Source organism: Oreochromis niloticus, unplaced genomic scaffold (genome assembly GCF_001858045.2).
Source record: "Oreochromis niloticus isolate F11D_XX unplaced genomic scaffold, O_niloticus_UMD_NMBU tig00000852_pilon, whole genome shotgun sequence".
Classification (NCBI taxonomy): Eukaryota; Metazoa; Chordata; class Actinopteri; order Cichliformes; family Cichlidae; genus Oreochromis; species Oreochromis niloticus.
The window spans coordinates 222,014-234,517 of record NW_020327258.1 but is presented as its reverse complement, the minus strand read 5'-3'; the positions used below and the strand labels follow the sequence as shown (position 1 = coordinate 234,517).

Sequence of the window (12,504 nt, the reverse complement as noted above, 5' to 3'; positions counted from 1 at the left end):
GCCATAATTTGTCCCAAATCATGAATCATCCCAATTTAGTCCACAATTTAATCAGTGACTTTCCTTAAGCAATGTCACTCCACTCATTTTATCACTATGAGCTCAATAGTGACCAGCTAATGAGCCCCATATTCAACTATTCCATAAACACTGCGTCTCTTATTTGTTTTCTCATGTCACTTGTCTGTTTTCTGCTGAATCCTCTACATGCACTCTTAGAAAAAACAAACATTAACAACACAGATGGACAACCCTGGTGGTCAGGCGCAGGTCGACAGGTTCCAGAGGTGCTATAAAAGGTCATAAAGTTAAGCCTGCTGTAAAAAGAATGACACTGATTTCAACACAGGATGTTTCTCACACTATTTTCACTTCTCCCCTGTAATAGTCAACATTTTCCCAAGAACACAGTGTAATAGCATAATCAACATATAGCCTGTAAACACAGTTCCCTTCACACATAAACCCAGTAATCCTGTAGTAGAAATAACATTAACCATTAGTGTGTCCTGCTGTAACTCACATAATCAAACACATGATTAACTCTCTGCTGTAGAAAAGAAATGTAAATGTTAACGCTGCGCACAAGCCCATGAATAACACACCCCTGATAGATTCACAAACACAGAAAGTGGCATTTAAAAGGTTAAATCAGCGCACAGCCTAGGATGCTGCTGTCATCTTCCTGCTCCTGTAAAAGAAACACACATAAATTCATCCACCCTTTTGTCCTGTCTAGGTGGAGGTTAACCTTGAGTAGTGGTCAAGTCTTGTCAGCTTTTGTCAACTTTTACTAGTCAGTCAGTTTTTTCTCTTTCACTCATTCAGTCATTCACTCATTCATGCATTCATTCTTTCTTTCTTTGCTGACAGTGGAACCCATCGTCGTATCTAGTTTCCACCCACAGCAAAATGACGTCATTTCAAAAAGAAAAAGAAGACTTTAGATGGATTACCTCGCTGAATCCTTTTTGGGCAGGGACTGTCTTTTAATTGTCCCAAATAAGTGACGTTCTCCTGAGCCCATTGTAATTTTTGGAGAAACTCACAGTGCACTTGTTCAAAACAAAAAATACAATAAAAATAACAAACAAAACTGTCAAACAAAACTCCCAGTGCACTGTCCAAAAACAAAATAAAAATAACAGATCATAATGAAAAACAAAATTAAATAAAAATACAGAAGCCCGGTCTTAGGACTTGTCCCAGAATATTCTTTTTCTAATGGGTGAAAACACACCAAATCTAAAACTTGGTGCCATGGTACAACCTTCCCCATACATCAGAAACAAAAACAAAACAAAAAACAAAAGATCTGCTAATTTTATTCATTTAAACTCTGGCTGCAGGATTCTGTTCACCCCTGTTATCATGTCCCCCAAAATAATACTAATTCAGTCATCTATGTATCACTTCTCAACCCACTCAATAAACCAGACAGGATGATGGTAACAGTATTGCCTACTTAAAATTGTATTTGATCCTAATGAGCTTCATTGCGTGTGTGTGTGTGTGTTAGTCGGGTTAATACATTTTCTATTTCTGTGTGTTCTTTATGTACCTTCCCCCTTTTTTCTGAAACAAAACTCTGTTCACTCCAAATTTTGTTTCAGAAACATCTAAATGAAAATCTCTGTCTTAGTCAGGCACAACTAAACCCCAAATGCTTGCAGGTTACCCTCTGCAACCACGCTGTGTGTTATTAACCCCTTCTACAAATACCCTCTTTTGATGTGTAACACTCTGTATGATTTCATATTCTCTGTAGTACATATCATGTGCATGTGTGGTGTTGTCTTTCCATTTTCTCTAACAGTACTCTTGCATACCTCAGTGCTTGTCTTCCTCCCCCTTTTGTGGTGGTCTGGACACTTTATCAATTCTCCACTTCAAGGCAGTCGTTTGTCTCCCCAGATTCCTTAACCCAATGTGATTCCCCACACTAAAACAGCATTCCTCTTCTTTCACTCTGGTCCTCTCTCTCCGTTCTTCTCTCCCACTTTGCAGTCCAATGTCTGTCAGTCTTCTTCAGCTTTGTCCCGTGTTTGCTCCCACTGTCTCTTTCATTGCCATCTCGCTCCAAACATGGCAAATGTCAAACTCAGACAGTCTTCTCAAAGGTCCTTCACACACAGTGAAGTTGCAGCTTGCTGGAAACGCATCTCCATTCATCCAATTAAGATGATGGATCTTCTCTTTCTGATGCCGTTTGCCCACAGCGCTGCTGGACCTCTCTGCTCAGGACTCTGGTATTGTCTCTTGGACTGCTGTCCACTGTTAATGTTCATGCTGTGCTTCTGGAACTGCACTCTGTGTCTTCAGGGAGAGATTAGCTTCCTTGGAGCTTGCTTGTTCAGGATGAGGACGGGAAGCTGCAAAACAATTCAACCAAAAAATTCTGGCTGGGTGTTTCTATTTTTTTTTTTTTTCTAATGATTTTAACCTATAATTTTCCTCCGACTGCTGCCCGTGGAGAATTGATCCAGGTCCGTTCCCCACCTGTAATCGACAGACTGAGAGACTTTCATTATTCACTGTGACTGTATATGTTTTCATCACTCCTAAAGCAACACATCTCCGCTTATTTTGTTTTGAACTCTATTGACTTTAAACCCCGACAATGAAATTTTTATTTGTTCTTAAGCGCAAACACAAAAAATCTTCTTGATGTTGTTATTAATTATTTTCACCCACAACACTCCAACTTATGTTGTCTTTTGTGTCCAGCAGGGGAAGAAGGTGGCCTGTAGTGTCACTGCTTTCCCCAGTTGGAGACAATTTCTCACTCACACTTCCACACTTTTTATTTTCTTTGTTTTCATCATTTTCTTTTTTTTTAACCCATTTTTTACACCCACACATTAATCCTGTTAACTCACTCCTCCAACCTCATTCTCCTTTCACCCCAACAGCTCTCATGCAGTCCACAATCAAATTCTCCATTCATCCTTGAATACTTGATCACCTTTAAATGTCACTATTAATTTTATCAATTTATTTATCATTACCTTAACACTAATCCACTGTTTAGTTTTTTCTTTAATTACTTTAGTTCATTTTCTCCTATTTGATCACTATGATTTCTTGACTATTATTATTTCACAGAAAATCAACAAATCTACTTCTTCTCCCTCTTTTGTGATCAAGGAATTCACACACACACACTCACAGGCTGGTCACTCGCCCCCACCTTTCTCTCTCTCTCACTCACACACACATTTTACTCCTCCTTTGTTCCACCTGTGAACCCGCCCCCTGAGGCTGGCTCACACACACCTCATGCTTCTCGCAGTCCCATTCAAACTTTCTGCGAGACACCTTCTCTGCTGATACAGGACAACGCCCTGATCAGCACAAAGAGCGGGTGCCGTCCGCTCTTATACACCTCAACCTAACTAGGACAATTAGGCTCACGATCTTCAGATCGCGCCACATTTGCCTCACGAATTATTCAAACTGCGCCACGGACTGGATACCGCAGTTTCTCTTCCCCATAAAAAATAAAACCAAATTAAACCCCCCAATTGACTTCACAGTTTGCAACAATTCGCGACACGGCCTCCTGCCGCGATTTCTGCACACCACAAACACACATTTTTAGACCCAAATTATTTTTGTTACTTTAATTGACTCCCGTAATTCAAACGAGACGCAGAACTGCGCTTTCAAACACACTACACAGCCCTCCTTCTGCATCAGGCACTGGTTCAACTCAGCTCGGAATCTAACCGGCGAAAGCAACCGATCCTGGTTTTATGCATACTTCAGACTGTGACAGGGACCTCTCCCGCGACTTAGTTATTTAAGGAGTCACGAATCCCCAGGTCACCACCCTGGATCTCCTGCCCTCACAGGTCCTAGCCCCGCGTCCGAGACTAGGTGGGGTAACCAAACCCGTGACACACACGGCCCTCACCGGTGACGAGGCCTTTCAGCCCCGCTTTCTAACTAATAGTAACACGTTTCCTGCTTTAACGCACGGAGGACAGATCACAACACCGCCACTTTTTTCCTAATCACCAAGACGGATCACACACCGCTGCGGATGAAACACCGATTCTGTTAATTACTAAGACGGATCACACACCGTTTCTTTAACATACTGAGTGAATTTACACTGAGATGCGCTCAACTTAGCGAACAGATAATTTAGGCTTAAAACAAAATGCACGGTTCGAAAATAAACAGGTCGTGCTTACCTTTTAATCATGTGAGCTAGCTCTCTGTTCGCCTCGTTTCACGATCTCAGCTCTGCCAATTCCTCCCTGGGCCTCGAGCGAATCCCGGGTTCCACGGCACCAAAACTGTTACGAAATCAGTTTTACCCCGGTTCTTTTATTCGTCGAAACTTCCAGAGACGGCACCGGACCCAGTAGTCATTTTTACAAAAACTTTATTCACCTTTATTCATCTTCATTTAAGCATGCACTTCTAGAAGGGAAGACGAGGCCGGTGTCCCTCTGAAACAATCTTCACCCCTTTGTTAGTTCCAGGCAGCTTTATAGAGGCGACCCCATCATAAATCCCCCATGGTGTGCTCCAAACTCTGCATGTCTGTGTGTGTATGCACGAGCACGTGAGTGCCTGTGTGTGCGCGTTCCCGCGTGTCTATGTGAGTGCACGTGAGTGAGTGTGCATGTGGATGTGTGAGTGTAACAGTTAAAACACTGTGGGTGTGTGTCTCTTCCTAGGGGCCATAAATACCATCTCCCCTCCAGACCACAGTTATCAAGTAGTGATGGGTAGATGAGGCCTCGTGAAGCGTTTCAGCACATTCCCCAAACTGTATCGATACTGTGTCGACACAGTGTTGCTGTTTTGCTCCATACTGACACCTGCTGGACCTTAAATATCATTGCAGGGAACTTACTTGAGACTCACAACAGACACTGATTCAATGACATAGTCATACGTGTATACACTGTAAGGTATTGTACTTTCCATGGAATCATTTTATATGTTTTACATTGCAAATATTGTAGACATCTTTAAAATATATTGTGAATGACATAAAGTAAAAATTAAAATGAAAGTATTGTGAATATAATATTACTCATTTAAATGTAATTGATTCAGAGTTTATTATAAATTTCTATTCAGAAAAATAAGTTTATCCAATGTTTTTGCATTCAGTCTATTGCGGGGGTTTTTTCACACCATTTCCCCAGCTTTGGAAAACTCACAGGCACAGATGAAGCTGGGGTACACAAAAACTGTAAAGTCAGGTGGAAAAGGTTCTGATAAGATGTCTTCCTCATCCCCCAGTACCTTAAAGGATCCCTGGAATGTTTCTCTCCGACACTCTCCACAATACTAAGGGGTTGGCAGTCCTTTATAATAAACTTCAGGACTGCCTGGTCCAGAACAGTCTTCCTAGATGCTTGATTTCAAAATAATAAAACACATATTAATAAAAAAAAAGTGTTGATAAAGCTGTTCAGTGTCAATATAGGCCGACCTGTGTTCATTCTCAGTGTGTTTGTCTCCTCATTTTCATGTTTGGCTCTGTAATGCCTCTGTAACACTGAGGAGGTGCTTTTGTTTGTAAGAAAGCTCCGCAGAACAGATGCGACATTTATCCTGCATAAAATGAAATAAATAATTTACACTGCAAGTCACATTGCTGTTTTTCCTATTCTGATAGATTACACTGAAACAAAGACAGACAAACTATTTGCAGTTAAAAGATCAAAATGATCCCACACAGCAGAAACATTTCCATTTTGTTATGGAAAGATGTGTATTTTTATTTATCTTTGCGAGAGTCAATTTGTGGGGTTTTTTTGGTGGCGACTCGTTCCGTTGACAGATGCGGATGCGGTACCTTTTAAACACAGTTTGGCGCGTTGGTAATGAGCGATACAGCAGCTGTATCGATCACGTGACTTTTTCTTAAAGCGACGCACGCACCGATACAGGCATCGCTAGGTGAGCTTGATACATGCGCCGGTGCGTCAGTGTTGCTGGACCTATCACTATTATCAAGTTACAAATATTGAGACCCCCACACAGGTATCCTCTGGGGAATTTCCACTCAGCATTAACTCCTCTTTGTCTTACTTTCACAGTTCAACTGGGGAGGGTCTCCTAAGATCTACTCCTAAGTTCATGACACAGTCAGGCCTTTATTTATATCCAGGGCAGTGTCAGTGTCTCTACCATAATTCTACATTCTGTCTTAACACATTTCTAAACTCTAAAGGAAACTAAACATTCCTACATATCTAAACTCTAAAATAAGCTAAACATTTCTACACAGGTTTACTCTAAAACTATTTGGTGATTTTTCTACAATTTTCAATGATTTTTCTATGTTATGTGTGACTAACAATTCATGTACAGGTATTAAACCCATACAGGTGGTACAGATCAGCTTTTGATAACCCACAAGTAAAGTTCACTGAACAGAAAGTAACATGCTGATTGATGATGGTTGATATGCTTCCAAAATGGTTAGAAGTTTTTCCTTCTAGTAAGGAGATACAGGTACAGGTACAGATACAGTATTACTGGAAGAAATCCTCCCAAGGGTGGAATCTCCAGACTGAGACTGGGTGCTGATCAGAAGTCTTCAGAGAACCAGGTGGAGCCGAGACGTCCCAAGGGCAGAATGGCATGACTGTGAACTCTAATGTTCGATATGTGTGTTGGCTCTCCTGCTCGCAGTAATAAATAGCTTGACTACAGCTCTTTCTGTGTTGCAGAATTTATTTACAAAATTCCACAACATTTCAGATAAAACTATTGCTTATATCTTGCTGGTCTTCAGTTTTACTGCAGCTCTCAGATCAGTTCCTCTCCAGCTGTGTGAGGGTTTTGTATGAACAACAAACTTAAACACTGCTAACAGTAACAAACCACATCATCTTAATTCTGAACTCTGAACTGATGATCAGAGTGACGTCAGTCCCAGACCAGCCTCCAGTAAAATGATCAAAAACACCAGAGTGATGGAGATTAGCTTCATGAGCTTCTCTGGGTTTCTGAAGATATCAGTCAATATTTTTGCTAATGGATCATCTGATTTAACATCTGATAGAAACAGTTTGTCCTGGAATAACAGATGGAGTTTTAAGAGTCTTCATCAGGATGATTATTCATGATAAAAGTAAAAACATGAGAAGTCATCATCATTTACAATTCCAAATATTTCATGCACCGTGCACCAAAATAACCGGGTCAGCTGTAATACTAATTGGGTGAATGTTTTCATTTTTTTTTATTATCAATCATAGCTATTCAAATACAGTAAACAGTCCTAAATTTTAAATCACTACATTATTTTTCTCAACATATGGTGTTTGCAGAGTTTACTCTAAATATTTCAGCATATTATTCACAATGAAGAATGAAATCCTCCGTGTTCATTCCAGCTAAACTGTTTTATGAGATGTTACTTCAATTCCTGAATGTGATACTGCAGACAGTAAAGAGAGGAATGAATGTTTTTATGATAATTTATGTTTAAAGCAGAAAAATTTCAACTCTCTAAAACTGTGTGTGTGTGTATGTGTGTGTGTATCAGTCACAAAACACAACAGCAAACACACAGAACCATATACCAGTGATGTCCAACTCCAGGGCTCGAGGGCCGGTGTCGTGCAGGTTTCAGATCTCACCCTGGGTCAGCACACCTGAATCAAATGATTAGTTCATTACAGGCCTCTGGAGAACTTCAATGCCGTTTCTCAATTCTCAAGTACGTGAGTACGTACTCGCGTTCTCGGCGAGTACGTACTGGCCGAGAACGCACGGGAGTACGGACTCGCCGAGAACGCGAGTACGTACTCACGTACTTGAGAATTGAGAAACGGCCTTTGTCTGAGTTTCGGACGAAATGCATTCTGGGATATTTAGCTGTACCAAGTCCACACAAGTCACCACCGATGCATGCTCGATAAAACGGGCGGAGCGAGAACACATCCGGGACTTTTTCGCGTTCTCGGTTTGATGCGTACTTCGAATTGGAACAGTACTTGGTCTCCGACTGATGACGTATCACAAGTACACGAGAACGCAAGTACGCACAAGTACGCATATTGAGAAAGGCCCCAAGACATGTTAAGGATGTAATTTAGCTATTTAAAGAAGCTGTGTTGGATCAAGGACACATCTAAAACCTGCAGGACACCGGCCCTCGAGGTCTGGAGTTGGACACCCCTGCCATAGACCAAGATGCACTTGGTGAAATCTGGAAGTAGTAACTGCTGTTCTTTATGATGCTGCCACCTTGTGGTGGAAGTTGGTAACAGGAAAATGTGCCTTACCTTAATTAAGAACATTCAACAAAACACAGATTCATAAGAAAATGATAAGAGAACATGTTTACGGTCAGCCAAACATCCTGAGAGAAAACTTACTCACTCCAGATGTACAACTCCATTATTGAATTAAGTTTATGATTAAGTGGACATTTTATCATGTTCACAAGTGACGAGATGGGATGTTCAGTTGATTGATTCTGATAATTGTGATTCTGTCTCTAGTCCAGGTCGGCCGTAATCAACACTAGGTTTTTTTTAAAGTCAAAACACAATTATAGTATCACTGAAACTAGAATAGAACAGTGAAAACAATCACGAGAAAGAGGAAAATTTAATTAATTTACTGGTTTGAACACAATATTTTACTGGAAGCTGAGATTGCTACTGTCATAGGGATTTATTGTACTGAGTCACTGACAATAATGACTTTGATTTAATAATCATTTTAATTTTCTGAGTGATGTAATGTTTTCTTTTCAATCTTTAAAAAAATGTGTGTGTGTGTGTGTGTGTGTGTGTGTGTGTGTGTGTGTGTCCTCTGAACTGTATCAGTCTCTGCAGTATCTTCCAGCTGCAGCAGTCACTTCAGTTTCTGTTCAGTCTGACTGAGGGAGGTTTTTGTACGACTGTTTTTCACTGTGTGAACACCCACTGACTGTTGATGTTATGGAGACTCTGACAGTAATAAACTGCTGCATCTTCAGCCTGGACTCCACTGATGGTCAGAGTGAAGTCAGAGTTTGATCCACTGCCTGTAAAACGAGCTGGAATCCCTGATACTCGAGTGCTAGCAAGGTAAATGAGCAGTTTAGGAACTCCTCCATCTTTCTGTTGGTACCAGGCGAAATAGTGGTTGTTGTTATAAACATAAACATTCTGACTGGTCCTACACTTGATGTTCACAGATCCTCCCACAGCAGAGCTCACTGCTCCAGGCTGAGTCACTGTGATCTGTCCTCTGGACTCTGAGGATACAGAGACAAAAACATAAAGCAGCTTCATGGTTTTGTGGGCTTCATTTCAGAGGGACAGATGTTGATAGAGGAGAGGAGTTTGATTCTCTGGACTTTACCTGTGAAGCAGCAGCAGAGGAGAGTCCAGATGAGGACGCAGATCAAAGTCATGTTTTTGATGAGGAGGATTTCTGTGGCTTCTGTTGTGATGAAGGACAGCTGTCAGTCATCCAGTGTTCAACTCTCAGGACTATAAACTCTCCCAGAGCACTGGAGCATGGTGCTGCTGATGCAAAGTGACTCTCTATGGAAATGATCTGACTGACTCACACAGGGAGTTGGATCAAATAGTCGATGCTGTTTATCAATTAATCAGTCAGTTTGGCAAAATATTCACTGTAAATTATTTCAAAAAGACTGATTATTTGGAAATGATTTTTCCTTTTTCTTCTTTGAATAGTTAAGTTGTCTTTATCTTGATCAGGTCGTGAATCAGTTCAAAAAATAATTGGTTTGAAATCTTATTTATATTTTATATAGAAATATTTTTGAGTGTATGAACATTCTTTCTTTCTTGTGTTTTAGGATACATCCCCACATTGATGGGTGTGTGGGATTTTTAAATTTGGGTATTTTCTGCAATCTTTTTGAAAAAAATGTCCATTGACTGAGAAAGGCAAGAAAATGTTTCAAGATCAAACCAGAGCAGTACTTTGTGATATAACCCCAAGTGTTGCCAAATGCCAAAAAAGATGCAAACAATGCAGTCTAAAGATAAAGGCACAGACATTTGTCCTTGTAAGACAAAATCTGATTTCCTCTTGTTCACTTTAAAAAAAGAAAAAGAAAAAGGAAACGAAATGTTGTACATGTCTACTCACAAACACATGAACAGAGTTTCAGAGAATCTTCACCCTGAAAGAAGTTTTAGAAACTTACCTGTCAGCAAATCAAAGAACCGCTTACATGTAAGCAAGAGGACAGAATAGAAAACTTTTGCCCCCCAAAAAAGAACCTGCACATTTAAACATGGCCTCAAAAAATGAAAGACATTTAAAAAAAATCAGAGGAAAGGTACAATTTGCAAAACTTATTTTAGATTTTTCTAAAACTCAGTACAAAAAAAACTTGCAGTGATTCACGTTGATGCATGATGCTGACCACAACTACATGAATGTAATATTACTGTGTGATTTATTACTATTACTGAAGGCTACTCGCCATACCAATACCAACTAGATTTTTAAATCTTAATATAAAATGAGTAACAGTAGGTGAACATTAGGTAAGGCTGCACTTTTTGCAGTGATCTGCAGACGCGCATATATAAAACAGGTGTGCGGCTCTGAACCGTAGTAAAGGGACCTCTGGCAAATACGTCGGGTTCGTGTCGGGCTCGTAGCCGAAAACTAGCTTTACTTTGTTGTCCAAGTCAACTTTGCTAGCGAGAGACAGAGAGAGGCGTTGAAAGGCTCCAACAGAACTTATTGTTTTGGAGAAAAACACGAACACAGTGTAATTCAATTCAATTCAATTTTATTTATATAGCGCCAAATCACAACAAAAGTCGCCTCAAGGCGCTTTATATTGTACAGTAGATAGCACAATAATAAATACAGAGAAAAACCCAACAATCATATGACCCCCTATGAGCAAGCACTTTGGCGACAGTGGGAAGGAAAAACTCCCTTTTAACAGGAAGAAACCTCCGGCAGAACCAGGCTCAGGGAGGGGCGGCCATCTGCTGCGACCGGTTGGGGTGAGAGAAGGAAAACAGGATAAAGACATGCTGTGGAAGAGAGACAGAGATTAATAACAGATATGATTCGATGCAGAGAGGTCTATTAACACATAGTGAGTGAGAAAGGTGACTGGAAAGGAAAAACTCAATGCATCATGGGAATCCCCGGCAGCCTACGTCTATTGCAGCATAACTAAGGGAGGATTCAGGGTCACCTGGTCCAGCCCTAACTATATGCTTTAGCAAAAAGGAAAGTTTTAAGCCTAATCTTGAAAGTAGAGATAGTGTCTGTCTCCCGAATCGAAACTGGAAGCTGGTTCCACAGAAGAGGGGCCTGAAAACTGAAGGCTCTGCCTCCCATTCTACTTTTAAATACTCTAGGAACAACAAGTAAGCCTGCAGAGCGAGAGCGAAGTGCTCTAATGGGGTGATATGGTACTACAAGGTCATTAAGATAAGATGGGGCCTGATTATTTAAGACCTTGTATGTGAGGAGCAGGATTTTGAATTCAATTCTGGATTTAACAGGAAGCCAATGAAGGGAAGCCAAAACAGGAGAAATATGCTCTCTCTTTCTAGTCCCTGTCAGGACTCTTGCTGCAGCATTTTGGATCAGCTGAAGGCTTTTCAGCGAGTTTTTAGGACATCCTGATAATAAAGAATTACAGTAGTCCAGCCTGGAAGTAATAAATGCATGAACTAGTTTTTCAGCATCACTCTGAGACAGGATATTTCTAATTTTAGAGATGTTGCGCAAATGGAAGAAAGCAGTCTTACATATTTGTTTAATATGTGCATTGAAGGACATGTCCTGGTCAAAAATGACTCCAAGGTTCCTCACAGCATTACTGGAGGCCAAGGTAATGCCATCCAGAGTAAGAATCTGCTTAGATACCATATTTCTAAGATTTTCAGGGCCGAGTACAATAACCTCAGTTTTATCTGAATTAAGAAGCAGAAAGTTAGCGGCCATCCAGGTCTTTATGTCTTTAAGACATTCCTGCAGTTTAACTAATTGGTGTGTGTTACCTGGCTTCATGGATAGATAGAGCTGCGTGTCATCTGCATAGCAGTGAAAATGTATGCTATGTCTTCTAATGATGCTGCCTAAGGGAAGCATGTATAATGTAAATAGAATTGGTCCTAGCACTGAACCCTGTGGAACACCATAATTGACCTTAGTGTGTGAAGAGGACTCTCCATTTACTTGAACAAATTGGAGTCTATTAGATAGATATGATACAAACCACTGCAGTGCAGTACCTGTAATACCTACAGCATGTTCTAATCGCTCTAATAGGATATTATGGTCAACAGTATCGAACGCAGCACTGAGGTCTAGCAGGACAAGCACAGAGATGAGTCCACTGTCAGAGGCCATAAGAAGATCATTTGTAACCTTCACTAAAGTTGTTTCTGTGCTGTGATGAGCTCTGAAACCTGACTGAAACACTTCAAATAAGCCATTCCTCTGCAGATGATCTGTTAGCTGTTTGACAACTACTCTTTCAAGGATTTTTGATATGAAAGGAAGGTTGGAGATTGG

General features: G+C 40.6%; 1 gene segment (V, D, J or C); it reads right to left on the bottom strand.

Moving 5' to 3' along the window:
* Nucleotides 1-8,850: 8,850 nt before the first annotated feature.
* Nucleotides 8,851-9,388, bottom strand: LOC109199890 (Ig kappa chain V region 3381-like). The segment is given in 2 exon segments: nt 8,851-9,229; nt 9,337-9,388. Coding segments are annotated over 2 exon segments (384 nt in total).
* Nucleotides 9,389-12,504: the final 3,116 nt, after the last annotated feature.